This window comes from Oxyura jamaicensis, chromosome 2 (genome assembly GCF_011077185.1).
Source record: "Oxyura jamaicensis isolate SHBP4307 breed ruddy duck chromosome 2, BPBGC_Ojam_1.0, whole genome shotgun sequence".
In the NCBI taxonomy this organism is placed as follows: Eukaryota; Metazoa; Chordata; class Aves; order Anseriformes; family Anatidae; genus Oxyura; species Oxyura jamaicensis.
In genome coordinates this window covers 48,052,227-48,067,270 of record NC_048894.1, presented here as the reverse complement: position 1 = coordinate 48,067,270, position 15,044 = coordinate 48,052,227, and the positions used below count along the sequence as shown (strand labels likewise).

Here is a 15,044-nt window from a genome sequence, read left to right as displayed (position 1 = left end):
TCTCACTGTTCTCTGCCCCTCTTGTCCTAAGAGCTTCTTTCTATTCTTGTCCTAAGAGCTTCTTTCTATACTTCTTGTTTTATTTCATTTAAACAGTAGTAACTCAAATCATAGCCAAATCAAGGTCTGATTTCACCAGACACTGCAGAGGGAAACAGTAGACCCCTCCAAAATGCTTGTAAATAGTTATGTTAACCCCTATACATACCATGTGGCCTAAAATTATGCAACTGGCACTTGCATACTAAAATCTAAAGCCACTTTCTGAGCTGATGAGACTTCCATTCATTCTCCTACCTTTACTGTAATGTAAGGGACACAGCACTTGTTTTTTTTCATTGTTTCTCATCCTCTGTTGATGAGTTTCAATGCCAGCTCTTAGAACTGGTAGTCAAAATGCAAATGCATAGTAAATATGGTAGCAGGCAATACATTTGGGTGATAAATGCAAACAAAAGGCATCTATTTATTATTTCTAGATATATAATGTCTGTGTAACTTCTCACAAATGGCAGCTCTCAGAAGCCCAAGACCAGGTTGCATTTGGACAATAGAATCATAGAATCATTCAGGTTGGAAAAGACCTCTTAAGATCATCTAGTCCAACGTTTAACCTAGTACTAAAGTCTACCACTAAACCGTGCTGCTAAGTTATAAATCTACATGTTTCTTGAAGACCACCTCCAAGGATGGTGACTCAACCACCCTTTGTAAAGCTACATTAGTAAGTTTCCTCAGTACTGGGTAGAATAACGAGTTTAACTTCATTTACATTAAAAGAGTAATTGAATGCAATAGATTAATTTAAAATCATGATACAAAAATCTCAGTTTATGTGCTTTCCTTTCATATAGGTATGCAACCATATATACCATGTTTCCAGTCTTCTCTTTAGTATTGGATCAGGATGTGAAACCAGAAATGGCATTGCTGTATCCAGAACTTTATAAGGATCTCACAAAGGTATGAATGTTCTCAGTGCTCACATGTGAATAACCGTTGAAATCTCTGGTGCGGAAAAACTCTGAATTCTTGCAGAGAGAAAGAAGGTAACCTGTACTTTGAAACTGCTCGGGATGTGTAGATGTACAGATTAGCTTTTTGTTTAACTTAAATGACAGTTCTTGGAGATAATGAATCACTGGCTTTCACAGCTTATGTTGTACTTCAAAACATTTTAAAAAGTAGAACCCAAATAATTCTCTCAAGGGAAAAAAAAATGAGAACATGGAGAAGATGAGTTTGCAGTACATTTAGGCAGATAGATGATGGTCAGGAACAATTATGGATAAGTAGTACAGTAAGTTATGTACTTTACTAGTACTACATTTGACTTCACCATTATAAGGCAATTTTACTGGGAGTGTTTATTATCATAGAATCATAGAATGGTTTGGGTTGGAAGGGACCTTAAAGATCATGTGGTTCCATACCGCCTTAGTCGTGACACTAAGGAGCATACCTATTTCTGCACATTACTTCTGAAATTCTGAACTCTAAATGCAAATCTCAACTAAGGCTATCCAGCTAGCATTACTGAAATACGTGTTGACGTGGACTAAAACTATATTCCTAGGAACTGATTTCTTTTCTGAGATGTGCTAATAGTCAAAAGACTTTTAGGATTTTAAGGTTAAGATGTGTTGGCATAACGCACCGGCAGATTCTTCCTTTGTTTCAAGAACAAGAGAAAATTAGCAAGGTTCAGGGACAGGTGTGGACGCGTACCATGGAGAAAACAGTGATTCAACATTCCTGTTACTGTGGCTCCTACAGTTGCTAGAATAGCAAGTGAACATTTGAAAGGAAGTACAAAATGTTTTCCTCTGAAAAAGGGGAAACATAACCCCATTTTTAAAAGGGAAAACAGGAGGACATGGGGAACTACAGGCCAGTCACTATGTACCCAGCAAGGTCATGGATCCTGTTTTATGCTTAGGCTCACAGAGAACAGATAGGTGGCAACCAACAGATTGGTGACAGCCAACATGGCTTCACTAACGGCAAACTGCCTGACAAATCTGATGGCCTTCTACAATGGGGTTACAGCCTTGGTGGATAAGGTAAGAGCAACTGGCATCATAGCTGGACTTGTGCAAAGCATTTGACACTGTCCTGCACAACATCCTTGTCTCCAAATTGGAGAGAGATTGATTTGACAGAACACTTGGTGGATAAGGAATTGGCTGGGTGGTCATACTCAGAGTTGTAGTCAATGGCTAGTGTCCAGGGGTGGAGTTAGTGATGAGTGGTGTCCCTCAGGAGGGTCTCTGTTGGGACCAACAGTATTTAACATCTTTGTTGGTGACATGGACAGTGGCATTGAGTGCACACTCAGCAAGTTTGTGGGCAACACCAAGCTGCATGGTACAGTTGACACAGTGGAGGGAAGGGATGCCATCCAGAGAGAACTTGACAGGCTTGAGAGGTGGGCCTGTGTGAAGTTCATGAAGTTTAACACGGCCAAGTGCAAGCTCCTGCACCCAGGTCAGGTTGTTCCCAAGCATGAATACAGGCTGGGTGATAAGTGGATTGAGAGCAGCCCAGTGGAGAGGGATGTGGGGGTCCTGGTGGATGAAAAGCTCAACATGAGCTAGCAATGTGCGCTTGCAGCCCAGAAAGACAATCATATCCTAGGCTGCATCTAAAGAAGATGCAGCCTAGGATATGATTGAAACTTCCCTCTCTACTCTGCTTTCGTGAGACCCCCACCTGGAGTGCTGTGTTCAGCTCTAGGGCCCTCAGCACAAGAGAGACGTGGACCTAGTAGAGTGAATCCAGAGAAAGGCCTAGAAGATGTTCAGAGGGCCGGAGCACCTCTTCTATGAAGACAGTCTGAGGGAGCTGGGGTTGTTCAGTCTGGAGAAGAGAAGGTTCCAGGGAAACCTTATAGCAGCCTTCAAATACTTAAAGGGGACCAACAAGAAATGTGCGGAAATACTCTTTGTCAGGGGGTATAGTGATAGCATGAGGGGTAAAGGTTTTAAACTAAACGAGCTAAAAGAGGGTAGATTTAGATTAGATATAACGAATAAATTATTTACTCAGAGGACAATGAGGAATGGGAACAGGTTGCCCAGAGAAGTTGCAAATGTCCCCGCCCTGGAAGTGTTTAAGGCCAAGCTGGATTGGGCTTTGAGCAACCTCATCTAATGGAAGGTGTCCATGCACATGGTGGGGGTAGGGGAGCAGAGGAGCTAGATGATGATGTTTAAGGTTCTTTCAACTCAACCTATTCTATGACAAGAATGTAAGAGGACTCCCCGCTTTCATCTGAAAATTATTCAGTGCCTGTTGGTGCAGCATTTGCTAGAGGCTCGAGAGTTACTTACCCCCTTCTAGTTTCATAAAGTTGAATCAGAACTCAAGCTTATTTTTATTCCAGAAATCTTGCTAATTGCGTGCTATGGTCTAAAGTGGAATCAGTGTCCAGTACTCAAAGGAAAATAAGTAGCCACACATAGGAAAAAACAATATGTAGTATTTCTTTTTGCTCCCACTAGATTTTTTTCCTATATATTAGTCTGTCTCCAACATTCTAGACTGTATACAGATTTATGAAAACACTTTCAGCACCATCCAATGAACTCTGTGTTTACAAGAAAATGTTTTAGCCTCTACTGAAATATTTGAATGAGTTAATTCATCAGTTTCTACAGCAGTGAAACACATACATTTCCCTGTAAAGTGCTGATTCTTGCCTATTCTAGTGATCACACTTTTGTGGTAAAAGGCTAACTTCTTATCCTTTTAACTTTGTAGTTCTAACATATTTCATCAGTACTCTCATGGAATGCAACTTGTGAGCACATACAGCATTTATTGATTTATGCATGTGATTCAAACTGTAACATTTAATATCACAAGATTAAAAATATATTTGGTAATCTTTGCTTAAACAATACTTAAAATATTCATATTTTTTTCTATGTCTGCAAATAGTTTATCCAACATTTTGAAGTGACTAGTAGTAACTTACCCTTTTGTTTGAGGTTTAGGTCAGTAGGCACAGAATGCTTTTTTTCTTGTAGAATACTTTTGAAATAACATAAAAGCCTTAAAAATAAATGATTTCACTGTAATTATTCTTCTTAAAACAAGCCATAGCATTGCAAGCTAAGGTGTCTATGTGCTATTTAAGACCTTAACTGTCCTGCTCCTTGATTTTGACTTTATGCAGTTTCTATATGCTTTTGCAATGAAGAAACATAAAAACAAGTAGAAGTTTTTCAGCCTATATCACTTCAAAGACTGCTTATTATACTTGCAAAATGTCTCTGTAGTGCTTAACTATTAAAATATATGAAGTGAGTAGATTTTTAAAAGTAGTGTTTAACTGTCCTCTCACTTGTTTCCCTTAGGGAAGATCTTTGTCATTTAAGACCTTCCTCATCTGGGTTTTAATCAGTATTTACCAAGGTAGGAGAGCGTCATGACTTTACTGAACTGAGAATTTTTTGTCTGCTATTAACAGTATTGTTTTTCAGCAGCAGATTGAATTCCCAAAGCTTAACATTTCATCAGCAGTTATGTATATTGCTTTCTGTTTATCTCGTAAATTGATATTCCTGTAGCATGCCAGGACCATTCAAAACATGGCATGGATTGGTATTTTTATTGATGCATGTCACCTAAAGAAAGACATAGTTTTAATTAAATGCTAATCCAGAAAAATTTTAATGAGTGCTTATCACATTGCATATACTTACACAGTAGTTTTCTTTCATGGAATGACAGAAGTACTGTTGAAGAAATCTGAATTATGTAATCAGTTAAAAGTAATTACACTTTCAACAATCTCTCATTTATAGCACTAGACAAAATGAGGTTAATTAACAGTTCATCGGATATATTGCTCTGAAAGGTGTTTAATTTTCTAAGTTTTATTTCTTTACTGCTTTACTTTTGATTGTTTTATTTCACATGCACAAAGTACAGTAAAACATTTCTCTTTTTATGAAGATTAATCTTGTTACCTTATTGAAAAAATGTTAAGAAACTTTCGTAATAAGCAATAAAATGTTCAGTGTGCATTTGTAAAGGATGGTACACTAAAATTTCATGGTGGAGTTTTGTTAACTTTGTGTATTTTTCCCAGGTGGTATTCTGATGTATGGAGCCCTGCTGCTTTTTGAATCTGAATTTGTACATGTCGTTGCCATTTCCTTCACTGCCCTAATCTTGACAGAGCTCTTGATGGTTGCACTGACCATACGAACATGGCACTGGTTAATGGTGGTGGCTGAATTCCTCAGTCTTGGCTGCTATGTGGCCTCTCTTGCATTTCTAAATGAATACTTTGGTGAGTAATGTTAGAAGTATTTTAGCAAATAACTGTGCTTTGTAGCATACTGTTTGTAATGTTTTTTTCTCATTTTTTGTTGAGTGATGTTACACTTTGTAAAATAGAGCATTCTTCATATAGAATATGAGTTGAAATTGAATTTACTTTATGTTGATTTAAAATATTCTCTTACCCTGTTCTCATAGGGGCTTACATTTTTTTTCCTGTTACTATGATTTATCTGCATGATAAACTTTACTGGAACCACACATGCTTTTCACCTCCTTGATTTGATCTTCCAGTGACAATCCAAACTGCTCAACTTAAATTAGCTTTGAGATTTGCACTATTGAAATGGATATGATTTGATAAAATCAGTATCTTTCACCAAACTGGTGAATTACTTCTTATCTCATTAGATATAACTGAAGAGCTGAAGTATTTCTAAACTAGGGAGTGAGGTAGAAGGTTTTTAAGATATTTTATATAAGAATCATCATGTTTCCTAATTATATTAAGCTTACATTAAGCTTACTTTGTTTTAAATTGTTGTATGCCATACTGTGTGTTATGGTTCTAATTATTCATAATTCACAAGTTGAAAGGAGAGGAAGCAAATCTTAACAGTCAAGGATATGAGCATCAAAATAGTACATATTTCTTTTTATATCAAATTATACTTCAGTAAAAAAGAATACTATCTCTTAGTGCAGTTTTACAGATGTAACTTACAGAAATATACATGATGGTTTTGATTATACCTCACAAGGAGTAGAATCCAGCTCCACCTTCCTGTTTTTCAGGAGCTATTGAGTAAGATGTTCCCTTCTTCACTTGTTACTTCCTATAGCAGAATTAGATGTGTTATAGTGTAGTTATAGTGTAGTATAGTATAGTGTAGTTTCTAGTATTCTAAATCTTGTATTCTAAATTCTGATTTCACTCTTTTAACACTCTTCTAGTGTTAAACACTTGAAGTGTTTAACACTAGAGTAGTGTAGTTACATTATATAGTTACTTTTTAATGAGTGAATGCTTTGCTGCCTGTCTCAACTGTTCTGTGAACTTCCCAGATTTATCAGAAGTCAAATTTTAATGAACAAGCAATCTTGCTGCACTTGATACTTGTATTAAACACTATTTTAGGTTTTCCAGACCATGTGTTTGCTAAACAAGTGTAAGCAAATGCAAATGAGTAAGTAAATAGTTGTATGGCTTCCTGTAGCCTTTGGTCTTAACTTTTGTATGTTTCATCTTCACTGATGAATATTTTAAGGGTACAGAAAAAGCTGCAATTTCATGAGCTTTCCTAGAGATGTATTTTAGTGTGTATTATTCATCAGTTAACCTGAAAAAAAAAATACATTTCAATTTCAGAAGCAGTCACTTCTGCTTAGCACTTTTCCTCTTACTTAATCCCTCAGATTATAATTGGGGGAGAGAGCATCTCTTTTGGTTCATAAAGTGTAGTATAAACCTAAGTGATGGTTTATAGTGCAGGGTAAAGAATAACTTTAATGTGTCTTTGAAAACAATGCAGTCCAATAATGCTTGACTCTACAGGCAAATAAACTGTTTCTTTCAATAATGTTCCTTATAACAATCATCTGCTTCCAAAGGAATGATATCATGAGTATGACGGTACTCAACTTAGGAAAACAAAAATATTTGATACGTCTTTGCAACTCTCCTTCGTAGAATTAAATAAGTTTTTAGGTTTCTGAGTAAATCAGGTACAATGGTTTCATTAGACATGTCTCTATGATGTGTAACATTGGCACTTAGTATGCCTAAGCAGGTTAAAGTTTATACGAAGTTCATACTACGAAGTTTATACATTGGAATGTAATATACAAAGTATTTTTAAATGACTATAGTTGGAGCAGTAAAGCATTTATTTTGCTGCACCTTTCTGAAGAGAATTGTTGTTCACATCTAAAACAGTTCTAATCACCTTGCTTATAAAGTAGATTGTACTTTGAAGTTGAATCAAGCAAAATAAGAAAGCTGCCTAGCTATTTACAGCCTCAAAACATAACCAAATTAGATGTTTTCCAAACGTTTTTTATTAATTGCTGTTTAAAATCCTTCAGGTGTCGTAAGAAAAGTAGTAATATTCCAGTTAATGCTACTAACATCTTTTTCATTTCCTTTGTTGTAGCTAATCTTTTGTCTGTTTTTTTTTGTTTTCTTTTTTTTCATGTAAATTTCATATTTTCTGTAAATCTATCCTTTCATTTTCATTCTCCCCCTTTGTGAAACAGGTATAGGCAGAGTGTCTTTTGGAGCTTTCTTAGGTAGGTGAAGTTTAACTTTTCTTGAAGATTTCTTGGTTGGGGGGTTGGTGTCAGATCTTTCCATAATTCTAGAGTACAACTTAACCATTGCAAACTATAGTCAAAAAATGTCAGTAGCAAGTGTAGGGTGTTACAGTTCTTGATAATGTTTGTCACAGAAAACCTTTGACTGTGACTTGTGGCAATATAACTACATTGCTTTCTCTCTACATTTTTGGGCTGCAAGTTAATCTCTAAAGTTTTAAGAATCATTTGGTCTAGTTGTTGTGCCTGTTTCAAAAAAAAAAAAAAAAAATGAATAAAGGATCCAAAAAAGATACAACCGGAACTGGCTGGGAACTTGTATAAATATTTCATAGCAGTAGAAAAATAAGGATAAGGTGGCTTAACTTTTTAATATGAGAAAGTCTTGCTATTAAACTGAGATCCCCTAAAAATACTTTGTTCTGCAAAACAGTGTAAGGAGCATAAAGGGACTCGTCAGCTCCTATTTAAAGAAAATAGTTGGCAAAAATTAAATGTTGAGGTTAACTTTCTCTGTGTTGTTTTGTTGCTTTGTATTTATTTATTTTGCCTGGTTTTAAACAATAGCATAAGCAAACAATTAAGAGAGTTTTACTGACTTTGCTCTATGAAAGTTCCAGCTTCCATGTTATCAGCTGCTTTTATTTATTTTCCCTGTTTATTTCTGCAGATGTTGCCTTTATCACAACTGTGACCTTCCTGTGGAAAGTGTCAGCAATCACTGTTGTAAGCTGTCTTCCACTTTACATTCTCAAGTACTTGAAGCGCAAATTTTCTCCTCCAAGTTACTCCAAGCTTACCTCGTAAAAGTAATTATATTCCTATGGTTTTTCACTCACACCAGTCTGCAAATCGCACATCCACTGTGCTTTAGTGTCTATGGATTTATGTTGGACTAAAGAAGTTAAAAAATAAAAATCAAAAGTGATCAAGTGAACAGAGCACAAAAAGAAAAGGAAACATCTGACAGGTACATAACACAGAAGTACACTAACAAGACTATCATAAATAAACTAATTTTTCCTTATGTTGTTTTATTTCAGTTTCAATTCCTCATTTTAAAATAAAACTGAATTACATTTGATTTGACAATGCTTCTGAATGATTTCATCGCTACTGTAAAGGATTTTTTCCTGCTGTATTAATCTACTGTGAGTTGAATTGAAAGCTTCAATGATTACATAACTTCCTAATTCAAGTCTTTTCCTTTAATTTTTATGTATGGAAAAGTTCGTTCATTCATACTTACTACAACAAACCTAATAGCTGTAAATGTCATCTTTATTAGCAGCTGAATTTTAGTTGTCATCAAGCATTGATTAATATGCACTATTTGGATTATGTACAGGTGTCTGCATAGCACAGTATTATTTTAGGAGCTGTTGTCCTTTTCTGTACTCTTGAGTTCTGGCACCAGTAAGCATTACAGATCAGTGATGTTGACAGCAGTTCTTTAAATGCACATTAAAGCCAGGTTGCACAAAAGCAGTTAAAATTAAATGACACATTCTGTATATAATTCCACAGTACCTGTTGATCTGTACAAATGTCAAAGACATAGCTGCTCAGTAAATATGTTTTAAAATTCTTATTCATTTTGTATTTGTAAAACTGCAAATAGTGTTAAAGTACATTTCTATATATGAGAAGTCCAGTAAACCTTGTATTAGCTAATATATTTAAATTGCCTTGTAATCTGTTTACTTAGGTTACTCAGGTAAAATGAAATAAGATGAACACATGAGCATTGTGATAGGAAAATCTGTCATCTTCCAAGTTGTAAATGTTATGTTTTTATAACTCAGTTTGGGTGCAAACATGAAAAAAAAAAAAAAAAATCATAAGGTTTCGCATGTTGTAAACTGTCAGAGTTGTGTATCTTTGCTGAGTTATGACATTTTACAGCAGCTGAAGATTTGTTCCAGAAACTCATATGCTCTAATCTGATACAGTCCAAAGGGTCCAAATCTTGTGTGCTGTGCTGGAAAGTAGGTTACATTATTTTAGTTTCCCATTGTGATATAATTTTGCTTTCTCAAGAAGTACATATAACAAATTCAGCATAGTCTATTAATTAGTGGAGAAGATCAGTATGATTACCCATGCTTTATTAAATATTTGTGTTTTTTTTTTTAAAAAAAAAAAAAAAAAAGAAACAATGTGGGTGTTATTTTTATGTTGGACTTTATCTGGACTTTATCCCTTTACAACATTAATCCTTGTTTAGTATCTTATAAATTCTCCCTTATGTGATTATAATATTAGATGACTGATATTCAAGTGATAAATCTACTTCCTGGGAGAGCAGAGGAAATTGCTACAGAGCTATTTGGACTAGAATCCACTCCATTGATTTTGTTTTGAAAGTTTTTCTTACTAGTTATTTATCTGCCTTTTTAAAAAAAAAAAAAATCATTCCTCATTATAAAAGCAATAAAGCCTAATTTCTACTAAATGTTATTAATGGTATATGTATTGAATGAAACTACTGAAGTAGCATTTCTTTTAATTAGCGCAACATTGCGGAGTATTTGGTGTGTCCATCTGTAAACTCGCTTCTGTAAAAACCCCCACCAGGTGTCACTGTTCCGGCATACTAGCAGAAGCTTTTCTTCATGTTACGTGATTTTGGCAAGGTACTCCTGTTTTGTTTTTAGTTTAGTCCTGTTACCTTTTTTGTTGCTGATTTGGTTTAGTTTTCTATTTTTCCTCAGTAAGTGGAAATTACTTTGAACCAATTAAGGAAATTTAATGTGTGCCATTCTGAGGCATGATGATGTTTTTTTTCAGACTGTCTTATGGATTGTGAGCCCCAAACCATACAAGTTAGATACAGTAGATAAGCAAAAACTTAGAGGCCTTCATCACATATTTGATATTAGAAAATGTGAAAAATCAGAAACTAAACTAGGAATATGGAAGTGGTATTACCTTAACACAGCCATATGAGATGCCACTGTATCCATGTGTATGGAATAGAGTGTATATATATTAATCCTCAGCATTAAAACTGAGGTTAACAAACGTATAGATGAGGTTAGCAAACGTATAGATTCTACACGCGTACGCGTGTTTCAGAAGTGGAGTTAGTTAATTCTCTAGAGTGCCTGCTTTCTTAGAGTATTTCCAGTCTACAGAAAATGTCTAGTTTCAGCTAGCACTTCATTTTGAAGACTGCAGAATTGAGATCCAGATGACTTACCTTGCTTTTGAGTCAGTGCAAAACCATGTATACCAGGAAGGGTTGCTTTATATTCTCTCACATCACGCAGCCACAGCCCTGTAAAGGGGGTAGTGCTGCCATATTACAATAGTATACAATTAACAATATGAACACAAAATGTACGTATTGTAACATGATGCTTGTCAGTAGGAAACTTTAACCTATTGTGGGTTTTAGCACAAAGAAAGTTAAATACCATCATAATCCCTGGCTCTTAGAATGGAATGGTAACATGTCTGGTGTGCAGGTGAATAAATGATTTTCTAAGAATCTCATTCTGTTGTCATTCACAACCGTATTTGTCAGGAGTAAATCTGGGGAACCATATCACCTACATAAACACAAATTTAGGCCTTGGATCCACAAGTTACACCCAGAAGGACTTTAGTTTTAAATATTAAATTATTAAAGGTAAATATTCAATACACATTTACTTTTGTGAGCTGCTTTGTCAGGTATGCATTTCTGAAATGGTAATAATCCATTTGAAAAATTTAGAAAACGATTTCAAAGTCGGGGTAGCAAAAAGGATAAGGTGCGAACAGGAACTGTCTTCATAAAAGTGCCATACATAATACTGACTTTAGACCATGTCTAATAACTGTAAAAGCTAAACCTTTGCTTATTTTGATGGGAGAACACAAGGAAAAGGAAGGAAGGAAGGGAGGGAGAGGGGGGAGTAGTACTGACAATGATTCCACTAATTTCTTCTGATGCTGTTCTAAACCTATGTGTTCATCTAACTGCTGTAAAGCACTTTACCTCAGAAAATACTGGTTTGCAAATGGAAGCCAAAATTAAATCCTTGCATACTTAAGACTAGCACTTAAGACTTAGCACTATTCCATGAATGTGAACATTTTCAACAGTGTTTTTGAGTTCAGACTGAGCTTGCTGATACGTACCATCCAAATGCAGCTGTGGGGTATCTCCTGCTTTCTTCTTAAAAATATCTGAGTGGTTGTCCAAAAACACACCATTGCTTTTGCATGTGCATGTGAAGTGTGTATTACTTTGATGAGCAGCATCCACTTGAGCCAACCTGTATTATAAATGTCCTCCTAACCTGCCTGCACAAGTGTGAGAGCCAAAACATTTTTTACTCTCATTTTAAAACCTGTCTGCAAAAAAGGAGCTCTGCAGGTGGGAACCTTTAGTAGATGAACACCAGTTTTGCAGGAATTTAAGCAAGAACTTAAATATTAACTTACGTAGTTAGTCATAGAGGTTAACTTCTGTAGACACAGGAGATAATTTTCCTGCAGATTGCTCTTTCTTATGCCACTTTTGTAACAGCATAGTCACTGTACTCCTTTGCAAGCATATTGCTGTCTCAAGGCATTCAGATTACTCTGAGGCAGAACCAACCTTGGATCTTCTACTGATGTGATGGATGCTGTATTCCAGGGGTCATCCTCCATCCCTTGACTAAGACACACTTCTGCCCCTGCTCATACACAGTACACTGGAGTGTTCCTTCCTGAATGTTGCTGGAGTTTGAGGCTGTTTGTGCCTGATCACCTTTGTGTGTTAACCATGCAAGCCGTGATGGTGAGTCAGGCCTGGGGAAGGGCTAACTGTTTAACTGGACAGTATAGACTTTCCTTAGAGCCATCAGAGACATGCTGTTAACAGAGGTACTCAGACCTGATCTTTCTAGTTTAGCAGAGCTCTGTATCCATGTGTTTTACGTTGGTATTGATAACTTGAAGGAGTCTCGTATGTGTCTGACACTTGCATCACTTTACATGTCCAGAGGTTTTAACATGGCTTCAACAGCCCCTGCAGGGCAAAATAATTTAGTGCAAGGTATATGCAATGGAATCTGGGCTATCACTTAACAGCCACAGGAGGAGAGGTAACTGTTCTGCTCTCATTACTGGCACAGAAGCTATTGCAAGTCCAACTTCCTCTGACATCCATTTACATTTTACCTTCCACAGATTTTCTCCTTATTTTTGCTGGTCAGAAAGGAAAGATTTGGGCCAGCAGTCTCTTGTAACACTAAGTTTAATAACCGTTCTGTATCTAGGCTGTTACTGTTATAACTGAATTGAAAGTTGAAGGCAATCAAAAAAGCCCTTCAAAATCTTAGCCCCCTGTAGGGAGGAAAATCAGTACAAGTGAACACAGATCGAACATTATATGTAAACAAACAGGAGATACAATATCTTTATCACCATGTTAAAAAGCGTAGGAATTTCTTTTGTAAACAAAACACACTTAAAGTGAGATATTTCCCAACAAGTATTAACTACCCAACAGATGCCCTCAGCAGGGTTCACAGCTGTTACTGTGAGTGGGGATTTGCTCAACCAATTGCTAACAAAATCTTTTCCAAGTAGGGAATCACACTTGAAGACCTATTTGCTACTTCATCGACCAAAAGTATGGTTTGGACCAAAATGTTTCACAGAGGAAGTTGTGCAAACTGAATGCCTTGAACAGAATAACGAGAGCGCACGCTGAATGTTTGAGTTCTCAATTTCTGTTTTATTCTCCCATTCCTGACTAGGCTGTATCAAAACTGCTGAGATTTCTAGTTATTGTAGTCACCTCCTGTCCTCCAGGATGCTTCCAGTTTTAGATCCTGGTCAGCAAAGCTAAACCTACAAATTGTCTGGAAAAAGACAGCTCAGTGAGTATTTAGCCTTTTTGCATTACTAAGCTCTAAAAAAAAACCAATAATAATAAAAAAGAAAATCATCATCTGCCCTAAGAAGAGGAGAGATTGTTTTCTATTAATATTATGCATGATAGGTATTTATGGCCCTGGCTTTATTCCTTTAGCAGTAGTCTATGTTTATTTCCTCTTCTATTGACAAAAGTAATAAGAATAGAAAGGCCTCTGGTAATAATGTTTCTGTAGCTTTAAGCAAGCAGTACACAAAATAGACCATTGTAATTCTTATTTGTAGAACTACTTTCCATTGTTTCTCTATAACGTACACATCTAGTTTTTCCATGATCCTCTGTTTTGCCATGTTTTGCCATGTTTTGCTCCAGGTTCTAAGCATGAATTTGATTTTGCAAAGTAAACACACATTGTGGGGAAGCAAATTATAGATAACTGCTTCAAAAAGTCTGTTGAAAATTAATTCCTGACCATTTGGACTGGAAGGTTAGGGGAATGTTAATGCATGCTTTCTAAGCAGACCTGTAAGGGATAAGTGTGTATACATATGTTACGCATTTATTGCAATCATCTATTGCCTATTTGAAGGAGAGATCTGGGAATTCTGAGTCAAGATGCTCCCTTGGGGGAAAAACTGTGCTGCATGTGCTCAGCAGAGAAAGATGAGCTGTTGTCTCCCCTGTGTGCAGTCGCTGGTTGCTGCTGCCTTCTCTTGCCATTAAATTCATCTGCAGGAACACCTCTGTGTGTACGCTCCCACTTCCACCCACACCTTCTGCTTTCCAGAGTACCTTCTCCCTTTATCAGAATAGTGACTTTGCTGTGGCAGTCCTTTGAATAAAAGCCTGTTGCTTATCTCAATCCCTGCTGTTGGGAGTTTATCCTAGCCGTAGGAGGCAAGCTTTCCATCTGAGGGTCTCAAACAAGGGAGGTGACACAGATCTGGTGCCGATGGCTCTATCCCAATCCAAGTGAAACTGAAGCAACTGTAGGCACTGGTGATTTTTGTTTGTTTGTTTATTAAAAAAATAATCTTACACAATGCCATCAAATTCTGGGAAGGAATTGAAGGGAAACAGGATTGAATGACTTTAAGACTTCTACGTTGTGGCTACGATCATTTTGAGATAAACTGGCTTTGCCTTGCTTATAGGTAGGTGCCTTTCAATTTTTGCCATGAACTTACTCATGAGAAAATTATTTAAATAATTTCAAATTATTAAAAATATATATGAATCTGATATTTTAAAATATCCTAACTGGAAACGTTTGCTTTACATTCCTACCTGTGCATGGCTAGTTATAATTCTGCTAGATCCTTTTACATTATTTTTGCCATTAAAATATATGGAGCAGTGAGAGATGAAAATGACATGAGTTTGAGGACATCTGTTCATCTGTTAAGAATTGGATGTTACTTGAGGATGCCAAAGCTCAAGAAATCAGTATCTTAAAATCCTCAAGTGTTTTTTCTTAAGTTCATACAATATACAGTCTTAATAAGGAAAAGAAAAAAAGTAGTCTGCTGCTCACAATAGCTTAGATTTATGATGCCCTTCATGTGAGCAGACTTCAGTGTGA

The 15,044-nt window shown here is 36.2% G+C and overlaps 1 protein-coding gene across 2 annotated transcripts in view; it reads left to right on the top strand.

The window, feature by feature from the left end:
* The window catches only part of ATP9B (ATPase phospholipid transporting 9B (putative)), a 175,543-nt gene extending 164,445 nt beyond the window's left edge, over positions 1 to 11,098 (top strand). Inside the window, exons 27-31 of one of the 2 annotated variants that reach the window (XM_035316838.1) lie at positions 855 to 963; positions 4,362 to 4,419; positions 5,099 to 5,302; positions 7,549 to 7,581; positions 8,276 to 11,098. In XM_035316838.1, coding sequence (XP_035172729.1) covers positions 855 to 963; positions 4,362 to 4,419; positions 5,099 to 5,302; positions 7,549 to 7,581; positions 8,276 to 8,412 — 541 coding nt within the window. In that variant the 3' untranslated portion in view covers positions 8,413 to 11,098. The remainder of the gene's footprint in view (positions 1 to 854; positions 964 to 4,361; positions 4,420 to 5,098; positions 5,303 to 7,548; positions 7,582 to 8,275) is intronic. The other variant, XM_035316839.1, reaches the window with a different exon arrangement.
* Positions 11,099 to 15,044: the final 3,946 nt, after the last annotated feature.